This window comes from Prosopis cineraria, unplaced genomic scaffold (assembly GCF_029017545.1).
Source record: "Prosopis cineraria cultivar Desert tree isolate PC_DT_omini unplaced genomic scaffold, ASM2901754v1 PC10, whole genome shotgun sequence".
Lineage (NCBI taxonomy): Eukaryota > Viridiplantae > Streptophyta > Magnoliopsida > Fabales > Fabaceae > Prosopis > Prosopis cineraria.
In genome coordinates, this window is record NW_026555341.1 from 37,917,565 (window position 1) to 37,929,607 (window position 12,043).

At 34.4% G+C, this 12,043-nt stretch overlaps 1 protein-coding gene across 1 annotated transcript; it reads right to left on the bottom strand.

The window, feature by feature from the left end:
* Positions 1–1,031: 1,031 nt before the first annotated feature.
* LOC129322210 (phragmoplastin DRP1C) lies at positions 1,032–11,444 on the bottom strand. Its single transcript, XM_054968370.1, has 16 exons — positions 11,051–11,444; positions 10,865–10,928; positions 10,375–10,479; positions 9,651–9,752; positions 9,058–9,108; positions 8,887–8,948; positions 8,258–8,348; positions 8,073–8,137; positions 7,753–7,947; positions 7,495–7,614; positions 7,333–7,403; positions 6,577–6,802; positions 5,825–5,875; positions 3,415–3,646; positions 2,885–3,024; positions 1,032–1,422 (listed from the first exon to the last, which is right to left on the bottom strand). Exons 1-16 carry the CDS (start codon positions 11,180–11,182, stop codon positions 1,297–1,299), a joined length of 1,833 nt encoding a protein of 610 aa, XP_054824345.1. The 5' UTR covers positions 11,183–11,444; the 3' UTR covers positions 1,032–1,296.
* Positions 11,445–12,043: the final 599 nt, after the last annotated feature.

Genomic DNA, 12,043 nt, shown 5'->3' on the forward strand with positions numbered 1-12,043 from the left:
AAGATTAAAAAAAGAAAACAAAAATATTTTTTTAGATATTTCTATATTTTATTTGTAAAAAAATAAAATGAGAAAAGTTTATAAAACAATTTAATAATCATATATATACCAACCTCAAATTCACTACCATATTTTTTCCCAGTTTATTTTTAATACCTGTATTTTTTTTTCAACAGAACTGTCTCATATTTTAACGTATTAATTTATTTATAACTATAACAAAGCCATATTGTCCAATTTTAAAATAAGGATTAACTTAGATCCTACATTTTAGCAAGAATTATGGATTTATGAAATTAAGAATTGCAACAACATTCAGTTTTGTAGTACTCCCTTGTATCTCGCTAAGGCCTGACCAGAATCACAGCAACGTTCAGCCATATAAAAAACTAAACTAACATTGAAATCAGATCTGACAACCCACTCTCTCATCCCTCGCAAACGATTAAAAAAGAAAAAAAGGAGCTCCCTCACCTTGCCTGCATTGCGACCATCGTATTCAACGAAACCAGAGGACTAATGATATGTATGTCTTTGGACTCTATTATTCTTTTACTGTCAACTCTTCATGCATTTCTGCTTAACGTTTGCAGTAACCAGAATTCTGATAAATGTATTTTTCATTATAAGTTAGATAAATTGCATATTAACATTAGTCATTTTCATTTTTACCGGGAAAAAGAAAAAAGAAAACCTAGTCATTTTCATGAGTGATGCGATTCATGGCATGATGCTGCACAAAATTAGCCCAAACTCGTGAGAAACGGGTAACTGAATCGATTCTTTTAATTGTGTGAAAACACTAGTTCGATATAAAATATTTAATTAGATAATCAAATTGAAAGCACGGTGGCATTTTGAAGACTAGTTTACTCCAACCTTCAAGAGTAGGATAAAGTTGATATCTAGGTCATGAGGTCTATGCTACTTTAAAAGATAAATATTGATACTTAGAATTCTAGGTCATGACAATGCAGAACAGTGAAACACGAGTGACTTGTTAAAAAAATAAAAATTGCAAATAATAAACATGGTAGAGAAAATCACACAGAACCAACTCGTTGGTTCCACAAGATCGCAACACTATACTTTGAAGTATCTTTATACAAGCAAGGGCAGAGGAATTATATGCAAGCACAAATACGACTTGCAGCAGCCATAGACTGTTCTGTTTTTGGATTACAAACAGAAAATAATAATGATGATAGTAAAAAAAAAAAAATTGAAGTCTATGGGTGACACATCTTTCTCATAGGGTAGATGAGAGAAAAAAAAAAAATTAGGCCTTTATAATCATTATTTCCAAGCTACAGCATCGATATCATCCCTCGCCTGTTTGTACAATTCAAGCCTCTTAGCTATTTGTGTTCTCCTTTCCATAAGTGCTGGGTCTTCATCCAGCATGGCCCCCAATTGCTCCTTCTGCAAGATAACGACACAACATGATATTATGGACCATAAAATGTTCTTGTTATGGTAGAAGGACAGAGAGAGAGAGAAGAGAGAGAGGGAGGTAGAAGAGAAAGAGAAACAGAGAAAGAGTAGGCTGAATAATACTTCTCAATTGAAAATAAGCATAGCATACACATATCTAGGCTAAGCCTTGTTTATACCAATATGCCAAACGGTCATAACTCCCAACCCCCGCTAACCCTCTTGATTATTTATGACTTACATATCAGATTTCGCCACATAAACTTCCATCAAATATCATGCCTGCAATCAGAAAAAATGTCTGGCACTACGCCTGTCTATCTTGATTAAACAATACTAGTAAGTTAAGCAACCAGCTTCACCTGTCATTGTTATGATAGCCTAATTATTCACTAAGTAGCCTAGAAAGTGATGGATCGGAAAGCAAACTGAGCTACTGTTTTCAGTTTCAGGCTTCCTTTAGATAAGGAAGAAAAAAGGGGTAGAGAATATAGGAAGAAAAACTTCCATATACTTAATACTTCCATATCCATATGAACGGTTTGGGTCTTGCAAGCGTCCAGAACACTCGTGAAAAATGAATCTAAAGGAGAGCATAACTTGAGAGCCATGTGAACTTATTTCCGATCAGGGATAATTTCACTTCTAAAAAACCGTTAAGTAAAGGCCCATGAAGACCCTGCTACAAGAGCCTGTGTTCAGACGTGCTGATAACTTGATTGATGTGTGAACTTATTTGCAGCCAAGGATTATACTTCACTTCAACAAATCTGTCGATCAAAGGCCTATAAATAGTTTTTAATATAATCTTGTTAGAACCTCATTCGAAAGCCTTTGGGTTCAGGTATGAACAAAATCCTCTCAACTTCATTTTAATTGCCAAATGGAGGCAGTAAGATGACTTCACTCAATCGTAGTTACTTCACATGCATTCCTAGATCAATCGTAGGCATAGGAACAAAAGAAAAGGGAAATTATATTAAGTGGACATGGCAGATATAAGAGTTTGCCAACACTCCAACATATAGAAGAAGCAAAAAGATCCAAACTACCTGAAAATTTAAAAAAAAAAAAAGGTATAGGGTGGAACAGTCACAATCACTACAAAAAGATGAAATTATGGTTATCCCCAACTTTTAGGCATGTATCCTTTCTCATTCTTGTCTGAATAAATTCAAAAGTTTAATCTAACAATTTAGTGACGTATGATTCATTATGTTTAACATCTTAAAACATAAACCCCATGGTTTGCACCACAATCAAGGTCAACGAGACCAGGGAATCCAATAAGTTTTCTGTGGACACTACACAATGAAAGCCTTGTAAATTAGGTACAGTATTGCCAACAATGAAACTCGATTTTTTCTTGACCATGTAAAACTGATTTAGAGAAGGAAGTAGAGTTTATGTATAAATGCACACACATTAACTAGGGGATATCATATCGTACCTCTTTCTTTCCAACTTGAACATAAAAGTGGTTAAGCAATGATCTCTTAGCCTCCCTTACTTGGCAATAAACCACAGCCTTTGGTATGGAATTTCTTAGGGTATCACAAACCATGTTGATGTAGGCGCTAACATTTGATCCTGAAACAAGGAACAAAGTAAATTTACTGAACCAAAAATCTATTCCTCCCCAACAACAACAATAATCCTTATCCCATTGTGATTATCTGTGATGGGGTTAGCTACATGAATTACATGACACCATTGTACTCTATCGACAACCAAACCTTTAGGCATCTTGTTAGCCTAAAGTCGGGTTCAACAACTTCCATGTCAATAAAATCATGAATTTAAATCCAAGCTCAGCAAGACCCTAGAGCAACAGAATTTCAAAGCACCAAATTCTTAAATTTATAGGATAAAGAGCTCAAGAAAAATACATTATAGATAACAGGAGATATTCCAAGTCCTAAATTACTTAATATAAACATGTGATGCACTTGAAGAGAAGGCTTGTGGGAAATGGCATACCAATCCTCCTGAGGTGATTATCTGTGAAACTCTCCTGGCCATTCCGATTACTATTAGGATTTTTTTCTGGTTCAAGATGATGAATCTTCCGGAAAAATTCTGCTGTTAAATAGCTAGACTCCATATCAACCAGCCGCAGAACTGTCTTCCTACTTTCTTCTCGAAATCTTTCCAATGCTTCATTGGCTGCAGCTGCTATGTCAGATTGAAGTGTTGGAAATCTTCTTAATTCCTGCATACCAAAAAGAAATTATCGTAAAATTATAATCCCTTGTGGCATCTTTATGTCCAATATATGTGTTATATGGTTCTGTTTATGAGAAGAATACCCTTGTCAGAGTGATGCGAAATAGAACAAACAGTATGCACAGGTAACATAGCAAAACTATCGATAGGGACATCTGGGTGCATTTCAAGAAGGGGGAAAAACTAAAAGTCCACTATGAACCCAGACGAGGATGAATTCTGCTCCAAACAGCTCATTCTCATGCCAACTATTAATTTTGAACATGGATGATCACAAAAAATAAAGTCGAATGAGAGACTTGAAAACTGATGTTGATGAAATAATTTTTTATTTATTAATTTCTTCTTCTACATGAATAATTTGAAATTTTAAGGGAACAGTAGTTTAAGCTTCTTAAAATATAGGACAGCACGGTTATGTTTCACTTTGAATTATATCACAAACTAGAGCAAACTCCATGCATTTGATGAAATCTGAACTCCGCTACATTATTCATAGCATATAAAGAATGCAGCCTCCTATAACTTTTACAGAAAGATTGATGGATAGTTCAAGACATTACAATTTGAAAGTGACGTACATATTTATGCCTGTACCCACTGTTTTGAAAACCGGACCGGACCGGCTGGTCGGACCGGTCGGACCGTCGACCGGTCTGGTTTCCGGTCTGGTTCAAAGGAAAAAACCGTTTTCAGAGTTGAGCCGGGTTGAGCCGTTTCGAACCGGCGGTCGGACCGGGAACCGGATCCGGTTTTCAAAAACCGGACTGTTCAAAAAAAAACTTTTTTTTTTATTTTTTATCAAATTTTTTTAAAAAAATGACTAATTTTTTTAATCATTTGATATTATAGTGTATCATATAGCTTGTTAAGTCATAATAAACTTAAAATATTTAAGTTTTTTAAGTTAAATAGCAATTTTATATGTATTTCTTATATTTAAATTATTATATACATATATAATTTTTTTTAATTTAATTATTACGTCACCGATTGGTCCAACCGGTTGAACCATGCGAACCGTGAACCGTTGACTTTTCCGGTTCAATGTCCGGTCCGGTTCTGAAAACACTGCCTGTACCTGTTTGGTGAATATCTATTATGTTTAAGCATTTTTTAAGCTTGACATATCAAAGTTTCCATGTCATGTCATGGCGGTCCTTTAGAGGCATTTTAAGTTAAGATGTCAAAAAGAAATTGACTGAGTTTGACAGATCTAAATCTAATTTTATAAAGCAAAAGTCAATAAAACTTTATAAAGGCACCATCCACAAGCCAACCCAGAAATTTTTTTCCTCAGAACTTCAATAAACAAACATTATTCAGTAAATATCACCTCAAACATTTCAAGTGTTTAATGTTTATTGAGCTCAAATAAGCTTCTATTTTATCCTAGTTCACCAGATTATAGGCTTAGTCATCACAAATCAATCATTATACAAACAGGTAGTATGGACATGTCATCCCCTAACACAATTAGTTACCAAAATTAAAATATTCAATGTCAATGGCGAACTAATGTCTTTGCCCTCGCATTGTAGACAAACAACACCAAGCATGTTTTGCTATCTCAATGAACAACGTCCATCGTGCATCTCTTGACAGTATTTCAGGTATGATACTTTTTCAGAATAGGAGAACGAATCTCATTGATAAATAAAAGTGAACAACAATATTCACCTCATGTTACAAAACAATATCATTAAGTTGCACTATTTTCTACTTAAATTCATATTCTCTCTGTTCCAACAACTGGGGACAGAAAGTTCTTTGAAAGAAGAAAGAAGGGATTGTGAAAGAAGGAAGAAGGGATGCCTCATTCCATTAAGCAAGAACCCCATGTCCTTATTGACTTAAAGTTGGTTTAATAAAACACTGCTCTTCCCTGACATTAGCCTAACCAAGACCCTCAACTAAGCCAAGAAAAGGCTGCACTGCAAAGTAGAATACTCATACTAGAGTGTCGTTGTTTTCCCCCTCAATTTCTTCCTTTATTTAAGCCAAAAAGTTCATTAAATATTCTCAGAAGAATAAGAAAATATTTAATGACATCTGACAAAGATAACATTAAACGCTGCATAACATGGTCATTCATTCAACATGTGCATTTATGAAAATCATAGGATAATCTGAAAGAGTAGTATCATCTCAAGGCACTGCTTACCTCAGTTTCAGCAATTGACTTCCGTACAAGTTCCTTTAAAACAAAATGAACCTGAGGAAGAGCGAGGAAAATCAAATCACTACTATATGGAGGGAATTAGGCCAGAGAAATGGATAACACAAAATGATGAAACAAATTGAGGGAAAACATTTCTTACAGTATCTTTTTTTTTTTTTGGGACTTTCACTTTGAGCATGAAAAGGGGGATGGACAAAATCACGCATTAAAAAGTGAAAATATGTGATAAATTGAAACCTAACAGAAGCACCTATGAAGGAATCTAAAGGTTTCAAAATATATGGATTTTGAGGTCCAGAATAAATGGGATAAATTTGCTTCTTGGGAAATGATCTGCAGTCAGTCTGTCACACCTTGTCATGAATAGATGAGATTGTATATGGTTCTTAAGGTATTTTGGATAGATGAGATTGTATGTCCATGAATATTTAGCTAATGAGATGGTTCTCACTTAGAATAACTTTCCTTGCCGTTTGAAATGCTTCAAAAATACCTTCTCATAACTTAGAAATTAGATAAAGAAACCCTTTGAATGGTATATTTGAAATAGTAACAAATTAATAAATTTATAGATTCATATATTTATAGATTATGGATTGTTATATAACACGTAATCAAGTGTATTTAGTGCATATTAATATTTGGCGACTCAATTAGGTAACAAAGCAAGAGAATGGAATGCATTTGTTGTAGTCACATCAAGCAAATACAAAATAGAGTTTGAAAAAGATTACAGCATCGACTGAGGCTTCAGCTGGGCCTTTGAAGTAGCTGATAGATCCATCTATAAGTCTTCTATATCCTTGTTCTGGAGCAATCAGATGGGGCTGATAACCATCAGCTTCCGTAACAACTCTCTGGACATTTTTTAAGGAAAGATGACGATCAAATGGGAGCTTTTTTAAAGCAGCCGGTAATTGATTGTCAAAAACTCCATATATCCGGTCACCACCAGGACGCCTGAGAATAGCAGTTGGTTATACATCAATTCTCCAAAAATAGTAAATATTAAGAAAAAAAAAAGATTAATTGTCAGATTGAGATGTTCCTGAACTTCAAACCAATGCTAAAACCTGGCACTAAACTCCATCCAGATGTTCCTTAAACACTTCATAAAAGAATGCACAATGCATCTCTTATTTTACCCCACACAAGAAACACAATGTTTCACCAGGAAACACAAGGTAATTAATGTTCAAACACTTGTATGTACATGGACATGGAACATGGGATATTTAAGACAAAGGAAACTTCTGAACAGAAGAGAGCTCTGTCCTATATACTATAATGAATCCTTGTGCAGGCTGCTTGAGTGTTGGACATTTGCTTGATCTCACAACAGCATGAATATCCATCAGATGCATTTGCTTGGTAAAAATATGTGTTATAACAAGGTTCTTGAGCAAAAATTCCGTTCCATGTCACTCTACTATGAAGGAATCAACATTAAATAGCTTTCAAAAATCAGTCCACTTAAACTTGATACTTACCCTCCATCCAGGTGTTCCTTAAATACTTTATCAAATGCACGACACATCTCTAAAATAGTATACAGCTGGGCCTGTAAAAACAAGCAGCACAATTTTGTATGAACAGGAATCAAATAATTTCAAATATAAGGAAACAAATTTCAGCATAAACTCAGTTCTTACCCCTGAGTCAACAGCGATAGGCCTTCCAATACGATCCAACTCTGCATTAAGCTCATCAATGGTTTTATTTATTAAGGAAATGATGCTAGGTATTTTCTGCCTGATAACTTGCTCCAGATGCTGAATAGATGAAAATCAGTGAAGGCAAGAAAAGGAAATTTCTTATCATATATAAATTTCAAATCCATAAAAAAATAACTGCACCACAACCCCAATGTTAAACAGAAAAAAATGAAAACAAGTCATCAAACAAAAAACCTGCGATAGTAGCTTAGCAAGGTATTCTGCACCCATTTTATGTGCCAAATGTCCATATTCAGGGCTTGTCTCAAAATATTCACGTTCCTTCTTACGAGCAACAATCATGTCAACATTTCTATTTATGTCAGCTTGTGAACGGTTCACAATTCCAACCCAAGGATGCTGCAACCTGTATTGCCTTCCTTCAAGAACCTTCAAGATTAAAGTAAGAAAATGAATTGCATTTCAACTTAGTGATAAACTTCAGGTTATGATAAATTACAAATTAAAAACATCAAAATATTGAAAATAACTGATCAGTTGTAAGGAATTCATACATCAACAGCATTAGTTCCTTTATCCATAAGGTCAAGTTTAGTCAACACTCCAAATGTTCTTTCACCTGATACAAAAATATTGAAACTAATTTTATAAATGAATGTTGTCTGAAAAAAAGAAAGTCATTCATCGATGGAAACACAACATAGACCCTGGAAATTCCTTCCTGACATAACAAGCATACCTGAAGGATCAACTTCTCTTGCAAGTTTTATAGCATCTGAAGTGGCAACATCTTGATTTGCAGGAGTAATAGCCAGTATAATGCAGTTTGGCTTCATAACCAGCAAGTTCAATCAGATTATATTGAAAAGGTGAACAATAAGAATTAATGTATGCTGATCTAGAGTGGTAAATTTAGAACCAATTTAAACAACTAAGAAAATAAGTAATCGCTTGCACATCCAACCAAATTACCCACTTTATTCAATTGTGTTGAGAATAAGAGGGATGGGGCTTGTACTACACATACTAACCTTCTATAATTAACTTGATTGAAATATATCATAGACACAGGATGCCTGGTTAAGAAACTAACCCTCTAGTATTATTTTTTATTTCTCAATAGAAATCAATCTTCCTCCTTTAAAGACGTTCATTTGGTCACACTTTTACTTCATTATCTCATGCTCATTTACTAAAAATAGTTTTTAGTTTAATCTTGATTCTGACTGCAATTCAAAATATAATTCTTCAGTCCAGAGATGACACGATATCACTAGGACACTAGACAGAGCTTATTGAGTTGTGCAATAACATTTTTAATCATATCTGATTACTTCATTGTGCCATTTATACCAAGTGCGAAATTACCTTCTCAACATAAGATCGAACCATGTTTTCAATATCTTCAACAATACTGTCTGGTTGTCCCTCTGTAAAAGAAGCCAAAATCCCATCATCCATTAGATAGTCTAGTGATTCCTATGGGGGGGGGCGCCACTTGATTTGCCTATATATACTAGGACATATGTTCAAATTTACCTACTGCAACCTTGGTCAGTCCAGGAAGATCAATGAGTGTTAAGTTTACAACTGCATAAAGAGCCATGAGGGCCTTATTAGTGAAGGAGAAACAGTAAGCATTTCTCATCCCAACAATGAGGGTGTAGCATAAAAGGAAATACATAGTGTTGTTCTACGGCTAATGAAAATCTTGAGTCATGTTTAGAAAAATTTTGTATGCTGTTAAAGCAATGTAATAAAATATTCAGAGAAAAAAGATTAACAAACAGATCGGAAGCCAACTGCCAACTATATCAAAGCGTTCCATTTGAACAAATTAGTACTACAGCTTGGTGAACAATCATACTTAATATTATAGATCCTCATAATGTCTTTTCCTCCAGAATTTGAGATCAGATAGAATTTTTACAAAATAAAAATTGCAGAAATTGATGGCAGTTAAAATTTTAAATACGGTTAAGGTCCACAATAAAATGATCACCTTAGCATACAAATTAATTGATTGGTGGGTGATATTACTTTGTAGAATAATCTGATAGAAAAGGGCAAGAGAACATACTATTGCTAGCATTGCATTTATAATATTATCAGGGGCTAGTGCCGTTACCAACCATGAGGAGAATATATGCTGAGGTGAATTGGAATGTTAGAAATTTGCTTTGACTTTCCAGTAACACGATCCGTTTCATCCGCAATTTCTTTTCTCACAGCAGCTGCATTGACAGGGAAACAAAATCCACAATCAAATATTTACAGTTCCAAGCTTTATTACAGTTAACAGTTAAAATTTCATTACATATTTACTGCTATAAGCTTCATTGTTGATAACAGTTGAAATTTCAACAAAAAAGAAACCACTAATTATTTGTAAAAATCAATTGCCTCTCAATTTTCCTTTTCTTTTTCCAGCAAACATGTTTTCCATTTTGAAATTAAAAAAAAAAAAGTTAATATCATCGCCTCCACAATCATTGCCATTCTTTTCCAAAGGGCATAGTTAATGTCAGCCTATCAAGTCTTACGATCTGTAACATTTGTTTTAAATGAGATTAATTTTGAATATGGCAAATCATTGAAAGCTTGATCAGAATGGCACAGTATATTACGCATGTGTCACTAAATCTATCACTGTCTATGGGAGGTTGAAAGCTACATTAAACTCAATTGAAAATAAGTTTGAAGCTATTGACACTAACTAGTTTTTCCCTAGACCAGGATTGATCCTAACTAATTTGAGATACGCAAGTTATTGAGCAAGATGATATCTCAATTCTCATCATTGATGCATATCTTATTTGGACAGAAATCAAAAGGTTAGTAAGAAACTGCACATACCAAAGTCAGTGAATCTCTTTCTTGGGGCATGAAGAAATTCAGCATATTCCGCCCCACCATCTGTCTTATGAAGTTGTAGCACTAGTGGCCTCCGTGTGACAATACCTTACGATAAAGAAAGTCGATGTCTCTCAAAAATTGCAAAATTGTTACGTACAAGAAAGGTAAGTAAATGATACTTTACATTTACAACAGCAGCCAGGTATCTGTGACACCAAAAAGAAAAAAACTTCTTGCAATGTACGGGACAAGGCAAGAAAGGAAGGCAAAAAGTACTAACAAATTTTGCACAGTCTCTTTCGTATAAGCTCAACCTAGCCATTTCAGACTTGGAATCAACTTTCAGTTTGTACAAGAAACCAAAATTGTTACTGCCAAGCAGGGCAGCAACATACTCGTTCCTTCAAATATTTCCTCAATTATACTGTTGATGATATGTATAAATAACGAATAAAAGCACGACATACTGAAGATTAACTCTTGGCATTACCAGATCCACGAGGCAGAAAATCTCTTCCCACCACACTTTCCAAGACTGATGATTTCCCTGAACTCTGATTTTCACAAGACCCCAGAACAAAATCAAATCATCCATTTTCAAAACCTTGTAGAGCAATCTCACAAGATTTGATATTTTAAAAGAAAAAAAGAAAGAACTTGAAGACTCGGTACATACCTGGCCACCGACCACAGCAACCGAGGGAAGAGCCTCCCAGAGGGACAAACCCTCGCCACCATGGTCACCCAAGACAGTGCAAGCTCGTTGAATCTTATTGATAAGCCCGATCAAGCTCGTCATGGTCGCCATTTTGGATTTTCAGATATGAATAGTCACAGCTTATACGTCAGGAAATAAATGAAGATCTAAATGGATTAAATGAAGCCAAGAAAAAAACGAGATCTGATAAGAGAGTGCTAGATCTAAGAAAAGGTTTACAGATCGATGCAGAAAGCACGTCAAGAGAGGCGGGGAAGAACGGGGATGGAAAGGAAAAGACAGAAGACAGAAGAAGAAACCAAACAGAAGGAAAGTAAAAACGGTTGTTGGGAAAGGATCGTCACACCACGGTTCACAAGTTTCAGTTTGTGCTCGTAAATTTTGTTTGGAAGGTTCCATCACATAGGAGGAGATTAGTTTTGACATCGTTTTTTAAAGGATAAAATAGTAAATTTGGTTACAAATTATTTTTTGAAGAGTATTTAGTTGCTTAAATTATTAGATGGTGTAAAATAAATTACAAACTTTTAAAAATAGAGCATCCAATAGCCTACTATTAATTTTAACTAACAAAAGTTATATAGAGCCCACAATAACATGTGGCACGACATGTCAATATAGTAAAAGTATAAATTTAGTCACGAGTTATTTTTTGAAAAGCATTAGATAGTTTATATTATAAAAAAGAGACCATCCAGCACTTTTCTTTCAATTTTGACCAAACATCGTTTATTTTCATACTTATGAGGCCTATAAAACATTAATTTTTTTACTTTCGTTCTCAATCTCAACTTGAGAATAAGAGGTTTAAATAGTTATTATCTAAAAACATTTACGAAGATGAGCTAACAAAATAGAAAAAATAATTTGTAATTAAATTAAGCTAGAATCAAACTTCTCTCATACGTAATAAAATCAAGTTTTTATTTCATTGGTATTGTCTTTGTAAAT

What these genes read in the sequence shown, in the direction of transcription:
- LOC129322210 (XM_054968370.1), bottom strand. Translation starts at nt 11,182, where the DNA reads ATGGCGACCATGACGAGCTTGATCGGGCTTATCAATAAGATTCAACGA. An exon ending in AAAGAGATTCACTGACTTTG is followed by an intron (nt 9,753 to 10,374) that starts GTATGTGCAGTT and finishes CTGTCAATGCAG; the next exon opens with CTGCTGTGAGAAAAGAAATT. An exon ending in CTATCGCTGTTGACTCAGGG is followed by an intron (nt 7,404 to 7,494) that starts GTAAGAACTGAG and finishes TTGTTTTTACAG; the next exon opens with GCCCAGCTGTATACTATTTT.